This window comes from Bombus impatiens, unplaced genomic scaffold (assembly GCF_000188095.3).
Source record: "Bombus impatiens unplaced genomic scaffold, BIMP_2.2 scf_0133, whole genome shotgun sequence".
Taxonomy (NCBI): domain Eukaryota; kingdom Metazoa; phylum Arthropoda; class Insecta; order Hymenoptera; family Apidae; genus Bombus; species Bombus impatiens.
In genome coordinates, this window is record NT_176552.1 from 230507 (window position 1) to 247691 (window position 17185).

General features: G+C 37.9%; 1 protein-coding gene across 7 annotated transcripts in view; it reads left to right on the top strand.

Moving 5' to 3' along the window:
* Window positions 1-17185, top strand: part of LOC100740819 (myelin regulatory factor-like protein) — a 68087-nt gene that overhangs the window by 25678 nt on the left and 25224 nt on the right. Inside the window, exon 1 of one of the 7 annotated variants that reach the window (XM_033318971.1) lies at window positions 2330-2351. The exons of the other annotated variants lie outside the window; for them this stretch is intronic. Coding sequence (XP_033174862.1) covers window positions 2345-2351 — 7 coding nt within the window. The 5' untranslated portion in view covers window positions 2330-2344. Of the gene's footprint in view, window positions 1-2329; window positions 2352-17185 lie in introns of those variants that run through there. 7 annotated transcript variants of the gene reach the window in all.

Below are 17185 nucleotides of genomic sequence, written 5' to 3' on the forward strand. Positions count from 1 at the left end.
ATAATTTCATAGTCAAATTACCATTATCTTTCTAATTCGAAGATGAACAAACTGTTGAAATAGTTGAAAGCGTTAAGACACGTGTCTCGTCCGGTGAAAGGTGCATAGGTGCGTTTCATTGAACAATCGTCGATACAAATTAAATAATCCGCCGTCTCGAATGTCCAATCACGGACATTCGATTCACGATACACGCATGGATCGATAGTATACGCGTAAGAGGAAGTTACGTAGCGATCGTACAAATTTTCTGTCAGCGCAAATTCCATCGTTTTTTCTTCACAGTTGTTCTGGGCTCCGACGTTTATTTACCGTGCTTGTTCGAGCTAACCTACGAGAGTTAGCTCACCGATTTTTCCAGCCAGATCGAACCGATGTTCTCACCGATAACCGACGAATAAATGAATAGTATAGAAATGGAACAGCTCGGATTAGTTTTTACGACGCACTCTTGGCGGTTTTCGTAACCCGTTTTGCAGGTGACCTACGGGGTCCCCGTGTCTCGCCTTCTTCCTAGTAATTTACGTTACTACGTATACACGGTGTTTCATATTTCTATTGTATCCGTAAAGTTGTATTGTCTAAGATTTATCGTCTGAAAAATATTCCAAGCTCTTGTGAAATGATAGAACGTAGAAAATGATAAAAATTCATAAGCAATTTTTGAAGCTTGAGAGATTCTTCGCTAGGTTCTTACAATAGTTTTATAGAGCTTCTAAAAAATTGGTAGGAAATTGGAACATCCTTAACAAATTCTTAAAGTTCGTAAACTTGGTAAAGCTATCAAAGGTCCCTCAAAATTAAATATTTAATTTAATTGCTGGAAAAGTATAAGAGTCGCCAACGAAGACGGAGGTCGTCGAAAGGAAACGGCAAAACATTGTTTAAAATAAAGTGACGTAAATTTTCTATTTAAAAATTCGTCCCATTTAAATCCAGTTAATCTCGATCAAACATAGAATTCTCAGGGAAAGATCGCTTTGTAATTCCATAATTCCGATACTTATCTAAATTGTCGCAACATTGGCGACGCAAAGAAGAAGATTCCTAAAGTACGTTGATTTAAAATATCAGGAAACATTCTTCGCGACGAAAAACGACGATGCGTCTTCCACCTACCTGTGTCTATATGTGCGGCGTATCTTTACAACTTTTCGAAGCTTCTTCGAGAATTACATCGACGAAACGAGGAAGTAGCTCCTCGAGAATAAAATTATTGACCATCGAGTCAATGCAGATACGCTCGACAATCGCAATGGCATTGACGACAATGATAATGACGACGATAATTCATTGTGTTCAAGTCGACTACGTGTTTTCACCAGAATTTTGTCGACGACGAAACGCGTCGAACGACGTTCTTTCGCGGAACACTTTTCACGTTCCTGTTGATATTAAACGACGTTTCTAATCGTTCCGCGATTTACTGTTTCAAACTGCGGATGCGATGGCATGGATACGTTTGAGAATATGGAAATAAACGTTACGCGATTCGTTGTTAAAATTTAATAAATTTCACGCTTGAATCACGATAACGTTTTGATATTCCATTGGTAATAAGGAGAGTTAAATAAAGCGCGGATAAATATATACGATATGAAAGAAGATATAGCGAGGTCATGAATGAAATCATCGAGTAACAACACAGACAAACGTCTTAAGATTGTAGGATAAAAGAAAATATTTCAGCTTAACAGAGGGACGAGTAAATTCGAAGACCACCGTCTATTCATTTGTTTTGTTGTACATTAAAATTTTCATTTCAAGCTCCGTGGGGATTCTATCTTTCTCTGGCGTTCCGCATAAATGATGTTTTATTATTAGATCGTGGACGATTATGCGTTTATGGGAAATTTATGCAAAAATTTGCACAATCCTTGTAATTATGAAAATGTAGAGAATACCGAAGGCGAAGTAGGAATATTAATTTTTATTTCGATCTGTTCTATGCAAACTTTTATTTTATATCATATTAAACACCGATTAAACCATAAGTTTGTCCTATATTACAAATATCTGTCTATCTAAGAATTTCCGTTTAGTCAATGAAGACAATTTCCGTACGCCAACGTCGCTATTCATTTCTTTTATCCAGACGGCCGAAACATAAACTTTGGCTACCGACAGATTTTACGACCTCGGTATACGTATATCGTGGCCCGTACTATTATAACGGTGATTTCGCGCAATGAGCTTGAAACAAGCTCATTGTTCCTTCCTTTCGAACACTAACGAGCATACTTAACGAGCGTACAATGTTTAAAACTCGTGGTTGTATTTTAAATTCACCTCGAGCGAGCGGCGCAAGCATAGCCTAGGAGAATCCCTGATACACGACGCATGTATGAAAGGTAAATGCGATGAATCTAATTATCGAATTGAAATGTGAGAATGGCATCATTGTGTGCTCATACGAAATAACCGCCACGGGTTTTTCATTGACTCCATTCTAATTTATTCCATTATCGTGCACACTCGCTGCTTTCAATGATGTTTCTATTATATCGAACGAGGTAACACGATTGTATTTAACAGCCAATATATAATGCTGGAATAAAGTAACACATTTTAAATAACTCTTGCGAATAACGTGTTTAACCGGAGTCAGCTGAATTTTTACGTATACGTTGTTCTTCGTTTGAATTACGCCGATATCAATGGTTCATTCAGTATCGCTTTTAATCGTGCAACGAGGTTTCAACAATTTCGTCAAAATATCGTGCACGATATATAGAGATTTTTGAATGAACGCGAACGTAAAAGATCGGATGTATCGCTAAGGCAAACAGTTCGTTGTCAGTTTTAATAATTTTTGTAATTTGTTACGTGCTTCCATATCGATACAGCCATTTCTATATACTGTTCACGCTTTGACGACAACGCGTTCTGTAGATCAGTGTATTTTTATCATTTGCAATTCCATTATCTATGCGCCACGCTGTGTTTGTCTTGCGCGTTCTATCCTTTCGGAAACTTCACATCTCTTCAACGGAGAAAAAACTGACTCCAGTCGCGTATCAAATATTTCTCGATTTTTTTTCCAACAAATTATCACCGATTTCATCGAGATCGAAGAATCTGAATTAGGCAAAATCTCGAAAATCCTTGCATCGACTCGGCTTTTCTATATTCTTTCAAGTTATTCGATCCACAGTTTATTTTCACGTTCCATCAAAGAGATTATGTATCTTATTAGATAATCATAGGCTACATTTTCTTAAATTATTTGCTTGGCAACTAAGTGATTACCACCTAATGACAAAATCCGCAATCATTTAGTTGCCAACCCAATAATACCGTTTTCATCGATTTCGAAGAAATTGAGAGTCGTTTTCTCAAATAATTGCAATATCGAATCAACTGTTTCAAGTTACGTATTTTTATAACATTTATTTATTTTCGCCTTCCGACAAAGCAATTCCATAAACGAAGATCGCACCTTCGATTAATAGAATTTATTCGCAAATTTCTACGATACTATATACCGTTTTCTTTCTCTCTTTTCTTTTCTTTTCTATTTTTCCAGGAGAAATAAAGGCACTGTTTCTTGCAGTCCTTTTGCCACGATTACAACTGCCGATCGCAGAGTTCGTTTTAGACATGAAGCGATGATAGACACGTGCACGTGGACGTCAAACGTTCGAACACGATAATACGTTTATCGTTGTACCATAGGGAATTCATGCTTGTCTCGTAATAAAAAAGAGGAAAAATCTCTGATCGCATGTTCGACCACGCCATGTACACACGCCAGCGTTGTCTGACACTGAAAAATAACGCTGTTTATTTAAAAACGTTCGTAAAGGAATTCGCTATCGATAGAAAACTAATCGAAAATAAAGCAACAGCAACAACAGAGAAAAAAGAAGTTTGATCTTGAGCAAATAAGTTCGACTATCGCTACAACTTGTATACTGTTTTCATATCGAAACGAATGAAAGTTAATTTAGTCGAACAAGGTAGTCGAAGAATACAATTACGATATCTTGATAAACGAAAGAAAAAGGAATAATTCTAATGAAAACTAATGAACGAAGAAGGAGAATTTGCTATTACGAGTTTACGCTTGTCGTCGATCATAGACAATAGCTCGTTACCATCGGTATGACGCGTGTAATGTCATAGATCAAATTTTTCTTCTATAAGAAATATTCTATCTACAGTCAATTACCGGGAATTAATCTTCCAGAATCCTTCTGTAACGAAATTTCGTCCTTGAATTTTCTTCCTCTCGGTTTCTATTTTTGTTGAAGGATACTTGGAACGTTTGATCTAACGCGTGTAGGTATTTAAATACTGGTTGATTAGTCGATGTTTTTAAACCGTTATTACAAACCTACGTTAATAAATATCGTGTTTAACATTACCAACTGTCCGGTGTCTTATGAACGTGATTGTGTGCATTTAACGCCGGCGTCGTGTTACTAAATATCTTCTCGACACTTTCAAGTGCAACAGCGAGATTGTTTGGTACGCGATCGATGTGTCGCACGTATCGCTAGTGGAGAAACTATGCAGTGAAAGGGTGAAGGATATAGTTTGTACTATAGTTTCAGAGATTGCGACAAGTTGACACGTTGTCGAATTTCTTATTTTCATAATTGTGAGAGATCACACTCGGTACAACGAAAATACAAATACACCAAAACACAGTTGAGCAATTTCGTTACTTGGTAGTACACTTTTTTCTATAGATAATACAATTTCTTAAAATAAATAGGCGGTCAATGATCTCTCATTGTTGGTATCATGAAACATCGAATATCGCGTCACGAGTGATCGCTCAAAATGGAAAACTCTATTAATTCCACGTGTCAGGGAAAGAAGATATTTATTATTATCTCAGAGTTATTACCATTTGAATTAAATTAGTGCCGTTTGCACGATATCTCGAAGTAAATAAGCGATGATTTATCGGTGTTTTTTCCGAGGAAATTCTTTTTATTTTTTTGCCTTGCGTAACTTTATTTATTGCAAGAAAGAAGAAAAGCGACGAAGAGGCGAGACGCGCCAGCGGCGTATCAATTACAATAACTGCATTTCATTTGAGAATTTAATTTTCGCGTACGCGGCTTTCGCATTAACTCGAACGATCGTGTAGGATGATTGCTAAACGACCGTGATAATTTTCTCGTTGCCACACTAATTCCAGTTAGTTAAGGTCACGGCTTGGATGCTCTCGAAGCGTCACGAAGCGAGGACAGAGTGCGATTTTTCTTTGCCGACGGATCGTCCAAACCGTTGTTCCAACCAATATACCATACATATCGTGTATCTTTGAAAATTCCCTGAAATATTTACTATCAAAAATAAAAATCCCAAAGACTTCGCTAATAACCAAGCGCACTTAACACGACATTAAACTTTCACAAAAAAAAAAAAAGAAAAATAAACGAAAATCGCTACGTAATAATCTTTATCGCGTAACATAGAGAATAACAATTTATCTATGTATATGTATATATGTATACGCACGCATATTACGATCATGATCATGATAGTCGAGCCTCATATTATAATTCTATTCAATTACGTATGATCGATTTTGTTCTATTTCTATTATTATGATCATTCACTAAAATAATATAAAACAGAGAATGTTGTGCATCTGTAATTTCCTTATAAAACGGAAGAAACTTGTCGGACGACCTGGTATTTTGTAATTGCCAAAAGAACAAATCTCGCACCAGTTATTTTAATTGAGCTGCTGATTCCAGCGTTACGTGTCATGAGCCAAACTATTGTGCAACTCGGACGACTCGACGATGCCGTAGAATGAAACTCGTTGCATAGTAAATGGAATCTAATCCTATGATCGATAAAGCATCGCGAAAAGATTCGTTGACTTTCTTTTACGTCGCTTATACCTTGCCGTGCCGTACGAAAACAGACGCGGGTCGCTCGATTCGCGCACGATAACGCGCGTTGCGTTACAATCGACGATAAAGGAACGCGTGCGCGCGAATTTTCAGACCATGTCTTAACGAGTCGAGCATAATCAACGTCAGGATTGTTGCTAATCCCGATAAAGTGGCGATAAAGGCTCGAACAATGAGATCGGCGTGAGGAAACTTGGGAAAACCGAAAACAACTGCAAATTGCATCAATACGGCGGTTCAACGAAACCCGCGACTTCGTTCGCGACGCGGAACATGGATCTTCTATGATTTTAAATTCTGCGGATTTATTCATTTTAGACAAGTTTTATTATATTCCAATTACATATTCTATCGTCCAATTAATATCTTTCATTATCGTAAATCTATAGACTTTACACAAATTTTATCTGATTTATCTTTTACGCAGAAACAGAAACTCCTATCATCGTGAATATCAAAATTAATATAAACCCATTTTCGTTACACTTGTTTTAGTTCTTTGAAGTAAACAATTTATCGTATCATCCGGACATTTCAATCGTTTCAGATACGACACACAGATAGTATAATTCTAATAATACTCCGTATAATAACGACGTTTAAAGTACGCGAACTAAAAAAAAAAAAAAAAACGCTATACTATTCCGATACTCGAGCTGCTTTAGTTGCTGCAAAGACACGTGTAATTCATTACCAAGAAAAATGAAACGATAGGAAGCGAAAGATAGTAGATGACGAGTTAACGATATTAATAAATAACTTGAAAGAATCACTATACTATGAAACGTATATACCGCATATATCTCATTTTATTATTCCCAAATAGAAATCATAGAAACGTAGATTAATAAGATTGTCTATTCATTTCCCTGATCGTTTTCCCCTTCTTTTAAATCCCACGATTCGATAGTTCGTTATTGGACGAAACGAGCGTCTCTTACTCGCTTGCACAATATTTTTTGTCCACATGCTTTCTTGCGCAGCGGTTGCAGCGTCGCATGTGTAATGGAAGGTTGATCAACGGTTACTCACTGTTTATTATCATAATACCGAAGCACGTGAACATGGATTACTGACATAAGCCGTTCTCGACTCCGCGTATCGATTCGTAGCGAACTACATTGGAGGGACAAGAAAAAAAGAAGAAAGAATACGCGACGTTTTTGCTGGAGCGAAACGGGACCTGTTAATCTACGATTGAAACATCCGCCGTTCCTTTTTTACGCCTGGCAATTAGAGCGTTGATCCATCATCTGGATTACTCGAGTCACACTCACAGACTTTCTGGCATTGTAAGATTCTTCGCGTCACTGTTCAATCTTTTAACGTTCGCATGCTCTTTCCACAAGTAACAGGAAAAACGTAACTTCATTCGCTTTAATGCGTAGCTGTCGTTATCCGTATCGTGGTGTAAGTTTTGCTTCTCAACAACTTCGAAAATGAATTGCCTAAAATTTCATTTTTAGATCAGGGACTAAACGTATCCTTCGCACGGAACACAATATAAATCCACGTAGGAAAATAATCACACGTCACCGCTATCAGCAAACCACGCTTATGTGCGTTCGCGCGCTTATGACCGTGTTTACGCGCGTTTATAGGAAGTTTAAAGTCGCAAAAACGCGCGGAATGCAGGCAACATAGAAAAATATACGAAACACACGAAATATTAAAATTTCTCGTACCACTCAGCGGATGAGATAATTTTCTGCTCGAGCTCCGCTTCTTTAAATACGTGTTTATAAAATTCCCCTCAAAAATATCAGATCGCGAATAAATAACAGTCGTCGATTCGTAAATCTTCCCTCCTGTTCGCTCAACGTAATTACGTAGTTTCCTAAAAACGTAATGTCCTTTCGACGTAATCCGCTCGATGTTCAAAATCGACTAAAAACATTCTCTTATGTTCCAAACAACGTTACGTTACGAACAACCAAAATTGGGAAAACTCGCTAAGCCCTGGCTTATTTTACGTAGTTCGATTATGCAAGAATTATGCAAAGTCGTAACGAGTGAGGAGAACGAGGAAATCTGGCGTGTTCGATGGGAACGATACGGGAAACAAACGGTGGTTCGTGTAATCAGGGGTCGCGGATGGGTGGGCTATTTAACCGGCAGCAAACATTTACATATTATCGGGTTGGCTGCGTTTCTGCGAGGTAAGAATTTCGAAGCGCGCCTGGGAATGATCGCCGGCCTGCTCGCTCGTCCGTAACGGTAATAGAAGCGCAGGGGTTGATGGAACACACGCGGCCACTTAATGCGTGCGATTACACGCACCCGTGGCTACACGCACGCGACTCAGCCAACAGCAGGTGGTTACCAAAAGAATTCCACGGGAGCCAATTCGACGCTCTGGACACCTTTATTTCCCGAGACACGTCACCGCCGCTCTTTCTCTTTCTTTCTTTGTTAACATTCGCACGAGCCACGTATTGGTCTGGTACCCTTTCGATTTTGGGATCAACGCTTTGGGATCATCAATTTACGTCGCCGACGCATCGATAATGGTACAATTCTAACAACGTCAAATTTGCTGTCATCGAGCGAAAGGTGTACGTTATGTTTCCATTTCTAGCAAGTGAAACGGTGTATTTGTAATTCCATTAGTTGTGCGTCAGAGGGAAAAATTATTACTTGCGCCGCTATCGACCTGGTCTTAGTTTTACGACACCGGTTCATCTTCGGTTGTTCTTGGCGCTATAAGCGAAAGGCTGTATCGTTTTCGCGAACAGTGGCATATGCCGAGTCAGGTCAGTCTTGCGACCTCGTTGAAACGACTCACGAACATCTTTCTATAAATGTTAAAATGCCTCTCCTCTAAAATTTACATTTTTTCAGTTGCGCCATTATCGATGCCAAGCAGCGATATGGTCAGCTTCTTTTTCTTTTTTTTTATCCAGTTATTGAAGATACGTAGGTGCTCTTGGAAAAAGCTACTTTTAATACGAGTATCATGGTGTAAGATTAATACGAGTGGACGTCAAAAGTGTCTAGAGTTCTTACGTTTGTATTCGTTAAAAATACGTAGACTACGTGTTGTAGTATTTTTTCAAAATATTGCTAGTTATTTTAAAAAACGAACAGGATTGTCTTTGGAGAGAATGGAATGTTGTTTTGTTGAGACTTGCTCCGTATGATTGACGTCTTCAAATATTCTTGAAAATGATGCACTTTGAAAAAAACAGATTGTTCATCTTCTATCTGTTTCAAACATAATTATTTATAATTTAACACTAGAACTAGCGATAGTTAACAGGAAGCTATTTCTACCAAACCAGTGGAAATGACTGGTCTTTAAAAAATACCTAATAATAGAATATTTTTATATTTATTGATTTATTACTTTCTTACAGAAGCTTCCATGTTATGTAGTACATTTTTGGTATTATTAATTCATCTGCGACCATGATCCCTAAATTGCGTTTATACAATCGTAGAAACAGTCATTTTGACCGCTGTGATATTTCTAGTGTTAGCATCTAGCGATCTAGCGATCGATTCGGAATTTTCCTGATAACCGATATCGTCGTATCGAATGATACGCAGTAAAAATTTGAAAAACGCGTGGCAAGTTGTAGAAAACGAGGAAACTGGTTAATTGGGGTTCGATAAACAGATTGCAGGACCCTTTTACACTTCGACGAGTATCGGTCATTTCGACTGGTATCGGTATAAGTAGCCTTGATGCAAAATTATTTTGAGCTCGAATACGTAAAAAACAAAATAAAATTCATTACATTATTCTTTTAGTTATCGTTGCGAAAATCATTACATCATTGCGGAGAAAAAATATATGAATATGAATATGAAATAGGAATTTTAAGATAAAATTATGAAACCAATCAATTTTATTGGTACGGTAATTCTAGTGTTAAGTCACATTTTCTAAACCGTAGAGAATTGAAAATCAAAGTTGCAATAACTTTGTTACAAGATATAGACTCAGAACCAAAAGATTGTTAAAAGTGCATCAAAAACAACCAAAAGTGCACTTAATACGCTTCGTTTCCGGAGTTCAGATATAGTCTGGGGTCCAATTCTTTGTCACGCTATTGATATCAAATCTCATTTACATTTTCTCAGTTACATTTTCAGTGATATAAACGCAATGAAAAATTTCAGGATGGAGATTAACGGAATTTGTTTAACCAAGCGTGTTTTTTACGTATCTTGAGAATTTGAAGGATTCGTTTACTTATATATTACGTTGTAATTGGCGTTAATAATACGCGTTGAGACAGATTGCGTCGTAACGCGAACAACGAAATGTGTGAATTCGTTCGTTACATTGTCAGTTTCTCTGGAACGAAGTTTTAATGAGTCGAAATAGTCTCGAGTAAAATTCCGTTAACGCTTTATCCACGTCGGAAGATGAAAGTAACGATCTTGTTCGCGATTTCTTGTCCTTTTTCTCCAAATTGCATCAACAGGATAATAAGTGTTTCGAAATTACCTAAAAGATCCTTGACGAAATTCGATTGGATTTTTAACGATCGATCACAAAAAGGTTTTCGTTCCGTTTCTTCTCGCAATAATCAACGTTCCCTTAATTATTTCGATCCTAATTTTTACCGAAAGAGAAATTGCTTGTCGTAGAAATCTTTCTATGAAAAAAAAGAAGCATTGGAAAACATACGTAAGTTAATAAAAATATTTCTATAAAATTTATAGAAATTCAAAATGTTCACGTCCTTATGTCCTTTCCAATCTTTCTGTCAACTTATTTCACGTAACGTAAATAAGATCTCGTTGGCGGTAAATAACGTGTAATGCGCCACTTCCGCGATCGCCAGATTCGTGAGATTTCGAACGAAGAAGGATGCTACGAATTTATTCGCGAGTTTCGTGTCGTCGAGTTATTCTCGTTCGTGCACTGCGGATATCTCTAAATGCTGGTCATTAGCGACCATAATTGGTAATCGATGCCGCTCGTCCCGTTTCGAAATTCAGTCCTGTGAAGGAAGCTTGTTCCTCGATAACCAAAGGCGAATAAAAAAAGCGCCTGCAAAACCAGAGAACGATATATCGAGCGTACATGAAATTCCCAAATGGGCTTGAGCGGATGGTTCTTTGTCTTCAAGAAATTAATAATATTTCTTTATATCGTATCTTGTAATATTTTTTCAACATTAACACGATGTTCTTTTTAACATTAAATTTTTACGATTTACTTCGTGCTCGTTTATTTTCGCATAAAGAATTGAACCTTGGCTGAATATTTTACATAATATGATTCATTTTCGACGTTTTTCGCAGTTAATCGATATTCTGATTTTATCATCGTCAACGACGAAGACGTCGTTCTGCGATACACGCGTAGTGTAAAGTGTTATAAGCGTGTTTAAGATCATCTTAGAAATCGTTCAAAATTCTGTTTCAATTCCAAACGTAAGTCCATTTAAGCGATTTTTTAAGAAGATGATATTTCATAGTTATGTCGATTAATAACTCGGTGAATTCTTCTCGACACTTTAGCGACAGATGATTCATAGTTTTCATTTCACTGGTACGTGGTAGACGGAAAAATTTGTACGATCCCATAATTTTGTTTCGCAAATTAAAAAGTTCCGATCTGTTAATATTAATCTAATATTATTCCAAACTATTAATAAGTTTATCGATCTTGTAACTTAGAATTTCTGATCAAAACGCGTAATTATTAATCAAACTGCCTACCTTCTACGTTGCTTCATTCGTGTTATATAGACACTACGCTGTTCTTATCTATAGTTTATGAAATAGTGATAACTTCAAAGTACCTATCATTACTGCGAAACGATTTTCGAATGAAACAAAGTTAGAATTTACAATGGCAATTCGTGCTGCTCCATTACCCTCTTGCGATACCTTCTCGTAGTTTCTCCTTCTGTTTATCGATTCGCGTATTTTAGACGATCAAAATTTATATCCTACGAATTTTTAGAATGTCCTTCCTCTCGTGACTAATCCTCATTAACGTCGCAATGATCTTCAATATCATAATTATTTCAAGTAATTAAAGATATCATCAATGAAATGCAGGCTTCCGTATAATTACGTTTTTTTATCTTAATAACAATCGACTAATTTAATTTTTTGTTATTCCTCAATTGCATTATTTTTTTCCTTTTGCGTAACAGCACCTGCATAACTTGGATAATTGAAAAATAAAGAAAAAGCTGACATGCAGACGTTTTTTTAATGATCGCAAATACTGAAAATCTCGATACATCTTCCAACGTTAATTCGCATGAAAAACTTATCGAAAAATGTCTACACATTTTTATCAATTGTAAGTACAACAAATCTTGATAGTTCTAACGTCAACTACAACAGATACTTAATCGCAGACGTTGTAACTTTCCGCGACGTATATTAAGTCGAAAAATAAAAGACGAAATACGGAAGTGTACAATGATTAGTTTTACGAACAAACAACAATAGTTGAACAGTCTTTTATTAGGATATCCATAAAATTCAGTGTCTTTAGGGATCGTGCAAAGTTACCCTCATTGATTCGAAGATCCGCGGAAGCACCGCCCTCCTTGTTCAGGGGTAGAACGCTATTACGCTACAAGTATGGTGGTCGAACGACGCAATAAAGAAGCCAAATGGAGTCGGAGCGATCGTAAACGTTTGGGCAAATGATTCGATGTTAATCGTTCGATGAAGACGTCGTTCCTTCCTTCCGAATCTTCTGACTTAGAGGGTTTAGCGGTTTCCAACGTACAGCCACTTTTCAACGCGCGTCTCGTTCGATAGGATTTACGACGCTTTTGCAGATAATCAAGCCACCTCACCCGATTATTTATAGTTCGCTCACGATCGTTCGTTTATTTTTATGGATTGTTACTACGTTTTCCTTACGAGTCAATTCGATGTACGAATAGAAGACGCAGTGTCTTCGAACGCATCTTGTAGCCTCGTTCGAAGAGGAGTTTTTGCTTCAGACACTTCATAGAGTCGTTGAGAAAAATAAGTAAATATGATCGGAATATTTATGAGGTTTGGCCGGTGCTGCGAGTGTCGAAGAAATTTTATGAACGCTGAATACGATATACGAGAGTATGAAACGATTCGAGACCGATCATTTTCAAATCTTGCTCTTCAAACAAACGATAAAGGTGTCTTTCGCTTTGATTCTTCGAAAATACTTTCTCTTGCTAGATATTAATTAATTCCATTCTAACAACGAATTATTAACAACGACATAGGTAGCGAATTAACTATGCTAACTCTGTTATTAACGATTCGAAGCGAAGTACTATAAACACAAATGCATAAATCAAAAAGTTGAGTTTCATAGTCGGACAGACCCTGAAGACCAGCCAGTAATTTAACCAATTTACAACAACACGACTATCTACGAGGACAAGGAGATTCTGGGGCATTTTCATGCGGACGAGGGGCTTGCACGAAACAAACCCTTGCGTCTCGAAGGCTGCTGGTAAGCGCCGCCCTCCGATCGCCCGTAGAAACCCCCACTACGTTTGGTAACATGGTGGTGGTACGAACGACCCTCGTCGATACCAAGAGGGCCACGATAATGCCGTTTTGTTTCCCCACGAGAAAGCAAGGGCCGCGTACCACCATCGTCTCGTTTCGATTCCAAATATCCATCCCCGGTCAGTCCATCACGATCGTTATCGAGAACGTCATCGATCCAGCGATCCTGCGCGATTCTCACGTGTTCGTGACAATTTTACCGCACGGACTTCTTCAACATTCCTCGATAGTGAATTTTAAACTTCATCCGGACCTTCGAACATTTCAAGGGAAGAACTCGAGGGAGCGATCGAGAGTCGGACACTGAGAACGCGCGATATACCGATCGCTGTGGCGGGTGAAAATTGATTAAAAATTAAAAAGATTTAATTAAGACTCTGAGGATTAACAAATTTAAGAATTCAAGGACTCGAGTATTCGGATAAATATCCATCTTCCTTCTTTTCGTAACGAGGCACATTTTTCGTTAACATGGAAAGATCGGAGTGGTTCCACGGATTTCCAACGACCAATTGCGACTTTCGAAGCGCAGTTATGTAGTGGTGCGAGTGTTGTCGTGATTTTCTGCCAGACATTCCTCCGAGTGTGATCGAGTTCCCTCGAAATCGGTCCAATCATGGAATTTCCATGGACCCTGCAGCACCAGACAGCCGATCCCGTTCAAAACCCACGGAGCCACCATCAGCCCGAGCATCACGAGGATTCTGGAATTAATCAAGCCGGCGCTCGTCGATTATTGCCCGTTGCAGGTAATTTCGACTGGCGGAAAAATGTGAAAAAATATCCGCGAGCAAATCGAGGCCGGCAGAACCGGTAGTTTAAATTTGGGAAAAATTTCTTGGAAACGGGAACACGTCGCTCGACCGGTTATTAAATATCAGAGCAGGTGGCAACGGGTATTATACTTTTCCATTTTAGAATGGCGGTTTGTTGACTTTAGAGTCGCGTTATCGCTACGAAGGAATATTTCGAATTTCAAATAGTTCGAATGGAATAGCCTGTTAGATCCAGCAGAAGATATAATCGCTAAGACAAGTAATATTTTAACATCTTCGACATTTCGATATCGCGTCGAGCAACATTTTACCAAAGCGATAAGAAAATTAAATAAAATGAGAATTTTAACAAGATAATATTTAAAACCGGCTGGCTTGCATGAAATGGGAAACGCGATTTTGCGTGTTCTTCCCCTCTAGTTTTCATATTGTAATGTGGTATTTTATTCTTGCCTTGCGCTTTATTTGTCTTCGTGTGTTTTTTTTTTTTTTTTTATAAGACAGGTGAGTTTTATGATGTTCATTGTTATAGCTTCCTGTTAAATCACGGTTTTACGAGATCGTCGTATTGTTTGCACGTATCGCGTTATGTAACCACGTCGAATGTGTCATCGAGTTTCGCACCAAATCGAATGGCAAACTTCGGTAGTCACGGTGCGTTTTGGTGAAGCATGCTCTTATGCCATTTACCATATTTTTTCTTTTTCTTTGCCGATAGAAACGAAAGCGGTGTAATGTTCCCTTTCGAAATGTTCCTCGACCTATTAAGATATTTATTATTGTTAAATAACCAACTATTATTAATTAACAAACGTAAGAAACGTGGTTGAAATAAAAGTGCAGGGTATTTTGTGGAACGATACAGTTTAAAAGCTGGCAGCAACTATCGAGCAAATAAAAGATATCGCTATCGACTTTGAAATCGTTTGAATAAATCTTGGATATCGAGTTAATTCATCTTTTCCAATTAACGGGTTAAAAATGCATACAATACGATTTCATTTGTAATAAACAGTCGTTCAAGGAAGCAAACGAACTTTTATGCCAATCTGATATTAAAATCTTCGAATGCAGCTCGTGCTAGACAATGGTTTGCTCTCGTGAATCTGATTAGAAATCGTAAATAAAAGGGATCATAAAAGCGTGAATTGAATGTAACAATGATACATACGGGTTAAAAAGAAAGGTAATTAGGGAATCGAAGTAATTATTTATGTCGTAAGTTTATCATTAGATGCATGTAAAATGGCGTAATTGTAATTGTGTTCGTGTTTTTCATTAGTCAAAGTCGGTTCTAGAGGGATCAACTATACCGTAGCGAAACAATGGAGAAACGTGCGACTGCGACTTTCTCCGATTATTAATGAAACGCTTTTTATTGTTATCGTAATGGCGATCCATAGATCCGTGCGCTTTGGCTATCTTCGTTCGCCGGAAACTTCCGGGAAGTAATATCGCTCGAAGTCACTGAAAATGAATTGTAACATGCAATAGTCGTTTTCTAACCAATAACACCGGTAATAGCGGAAGAGCAATATTTTTCTATCGAATCGAACGATTTGTACCATGAAGTCGTTAATTTACATTTCTTATTTCGACTCGAGTGATTTCCAAGTTATTTAAAAAAAAAGAAAAAAAAAATTGAAATTGAGAGAAATTGCACGTACAATTCGGGCAACTGAAATTAATTTGCTTTTCGTTTCATATTACGCTCGATAACATTGCGCCCATAAAACAAGGAAATAAAAGAATCTACCTAAAAGAGAAACTATACATTAACTTATAAAAGTGCCGTTTCATCGCGGGATGAAAGGAACGTTATCTTGCTAACGAATCATCGTAATTCCTTCTAAATCTCTTTCGCCGTTCTAAGAGCCTAAATTAACACTTCGATTTAGTTTCAACAACCTTCCCATTTATAACGAAGCGAAAGAAGAGATCATTCAGAGGAAGGAAAATAAAGTAACATCTCGCGTACCGTTACTATAAAACTCTATCATTATACATCTATGAATAGACATACGAGTTTAACGAGTTGAATTCAACGGTTATTCGACAAAAAGCATCGACACAGAGATTCCATTATGTAAGATTATTTTAACAAGTTTCGCAAGTTCACAGTTACGCGATGTTTATTTCATAGCCAACTGCATACTCCGGTGAATTACTCCTTGCCACCTTCGTCCAAAAATGTCACTCGACATTCTCTTTCTAATTAAATAATTGTTCGACGAAATTGTTCGCAACAGATATTGCATTATACAAAGTTGCATAATTTTTGCTTTACAACTACATCACGTTCATCCGATATCTTTATACACTGGTTGCACTTAGGTTTCATCGACGCCATCCTGAATTACCATTTATAAACCTCTCTAATTGCCACATCATGTTCTTTCTCCAATTAAACAGCTACTCGATAAGAGTCCTCGGTACAGAGATTGTCTATTGCACAAAATCGTGCAATTTTCGCCAACTCACAGCTGTACAACGTTTATTCGATGTTTCTGTACATTAGTCGAGTGACCAAGCCGAGGATCCATCGACGTCATCCTGAATTGTCTCCCATGGACCTTTCTAGTCGTCACGTCATGTTCTTTCTCCAATTAAACAGCTACTCGATAAGAGTCCTCGGTACAGAGATTCCGCCACACGAAATTATAGAATTTTCGGGAATTACAGTTATACGATGTTTACTCGGTACATTGATCGAGCGACGAAGCTTAGGATGCATCGATGTCTCGGTAAATTAGCCCTCGTGAACCCCAGTTAATAGCCACGTGACGTTCTTTCGACACCTATTATCGAGCATCGAACTAAACGTGTGCCGCGTTTATCCGGTGAAAATCGCTGGGATTGCGTGCCCTCGTGGGGTTCAACACCTGTCGGTGGCCGGTTCATCCCTCCGTGACCCTGTAATTGCCGTGAAAAAAGTTGCGTCGAAGCTTGCGTAGCCCGATCGTTTAAGCGGTAACACAGTGAGTTCGGCAGCTGCCCCGACGATTAAGGGGGTGAAATCGTCGATTCGGCTCGATTAACTTC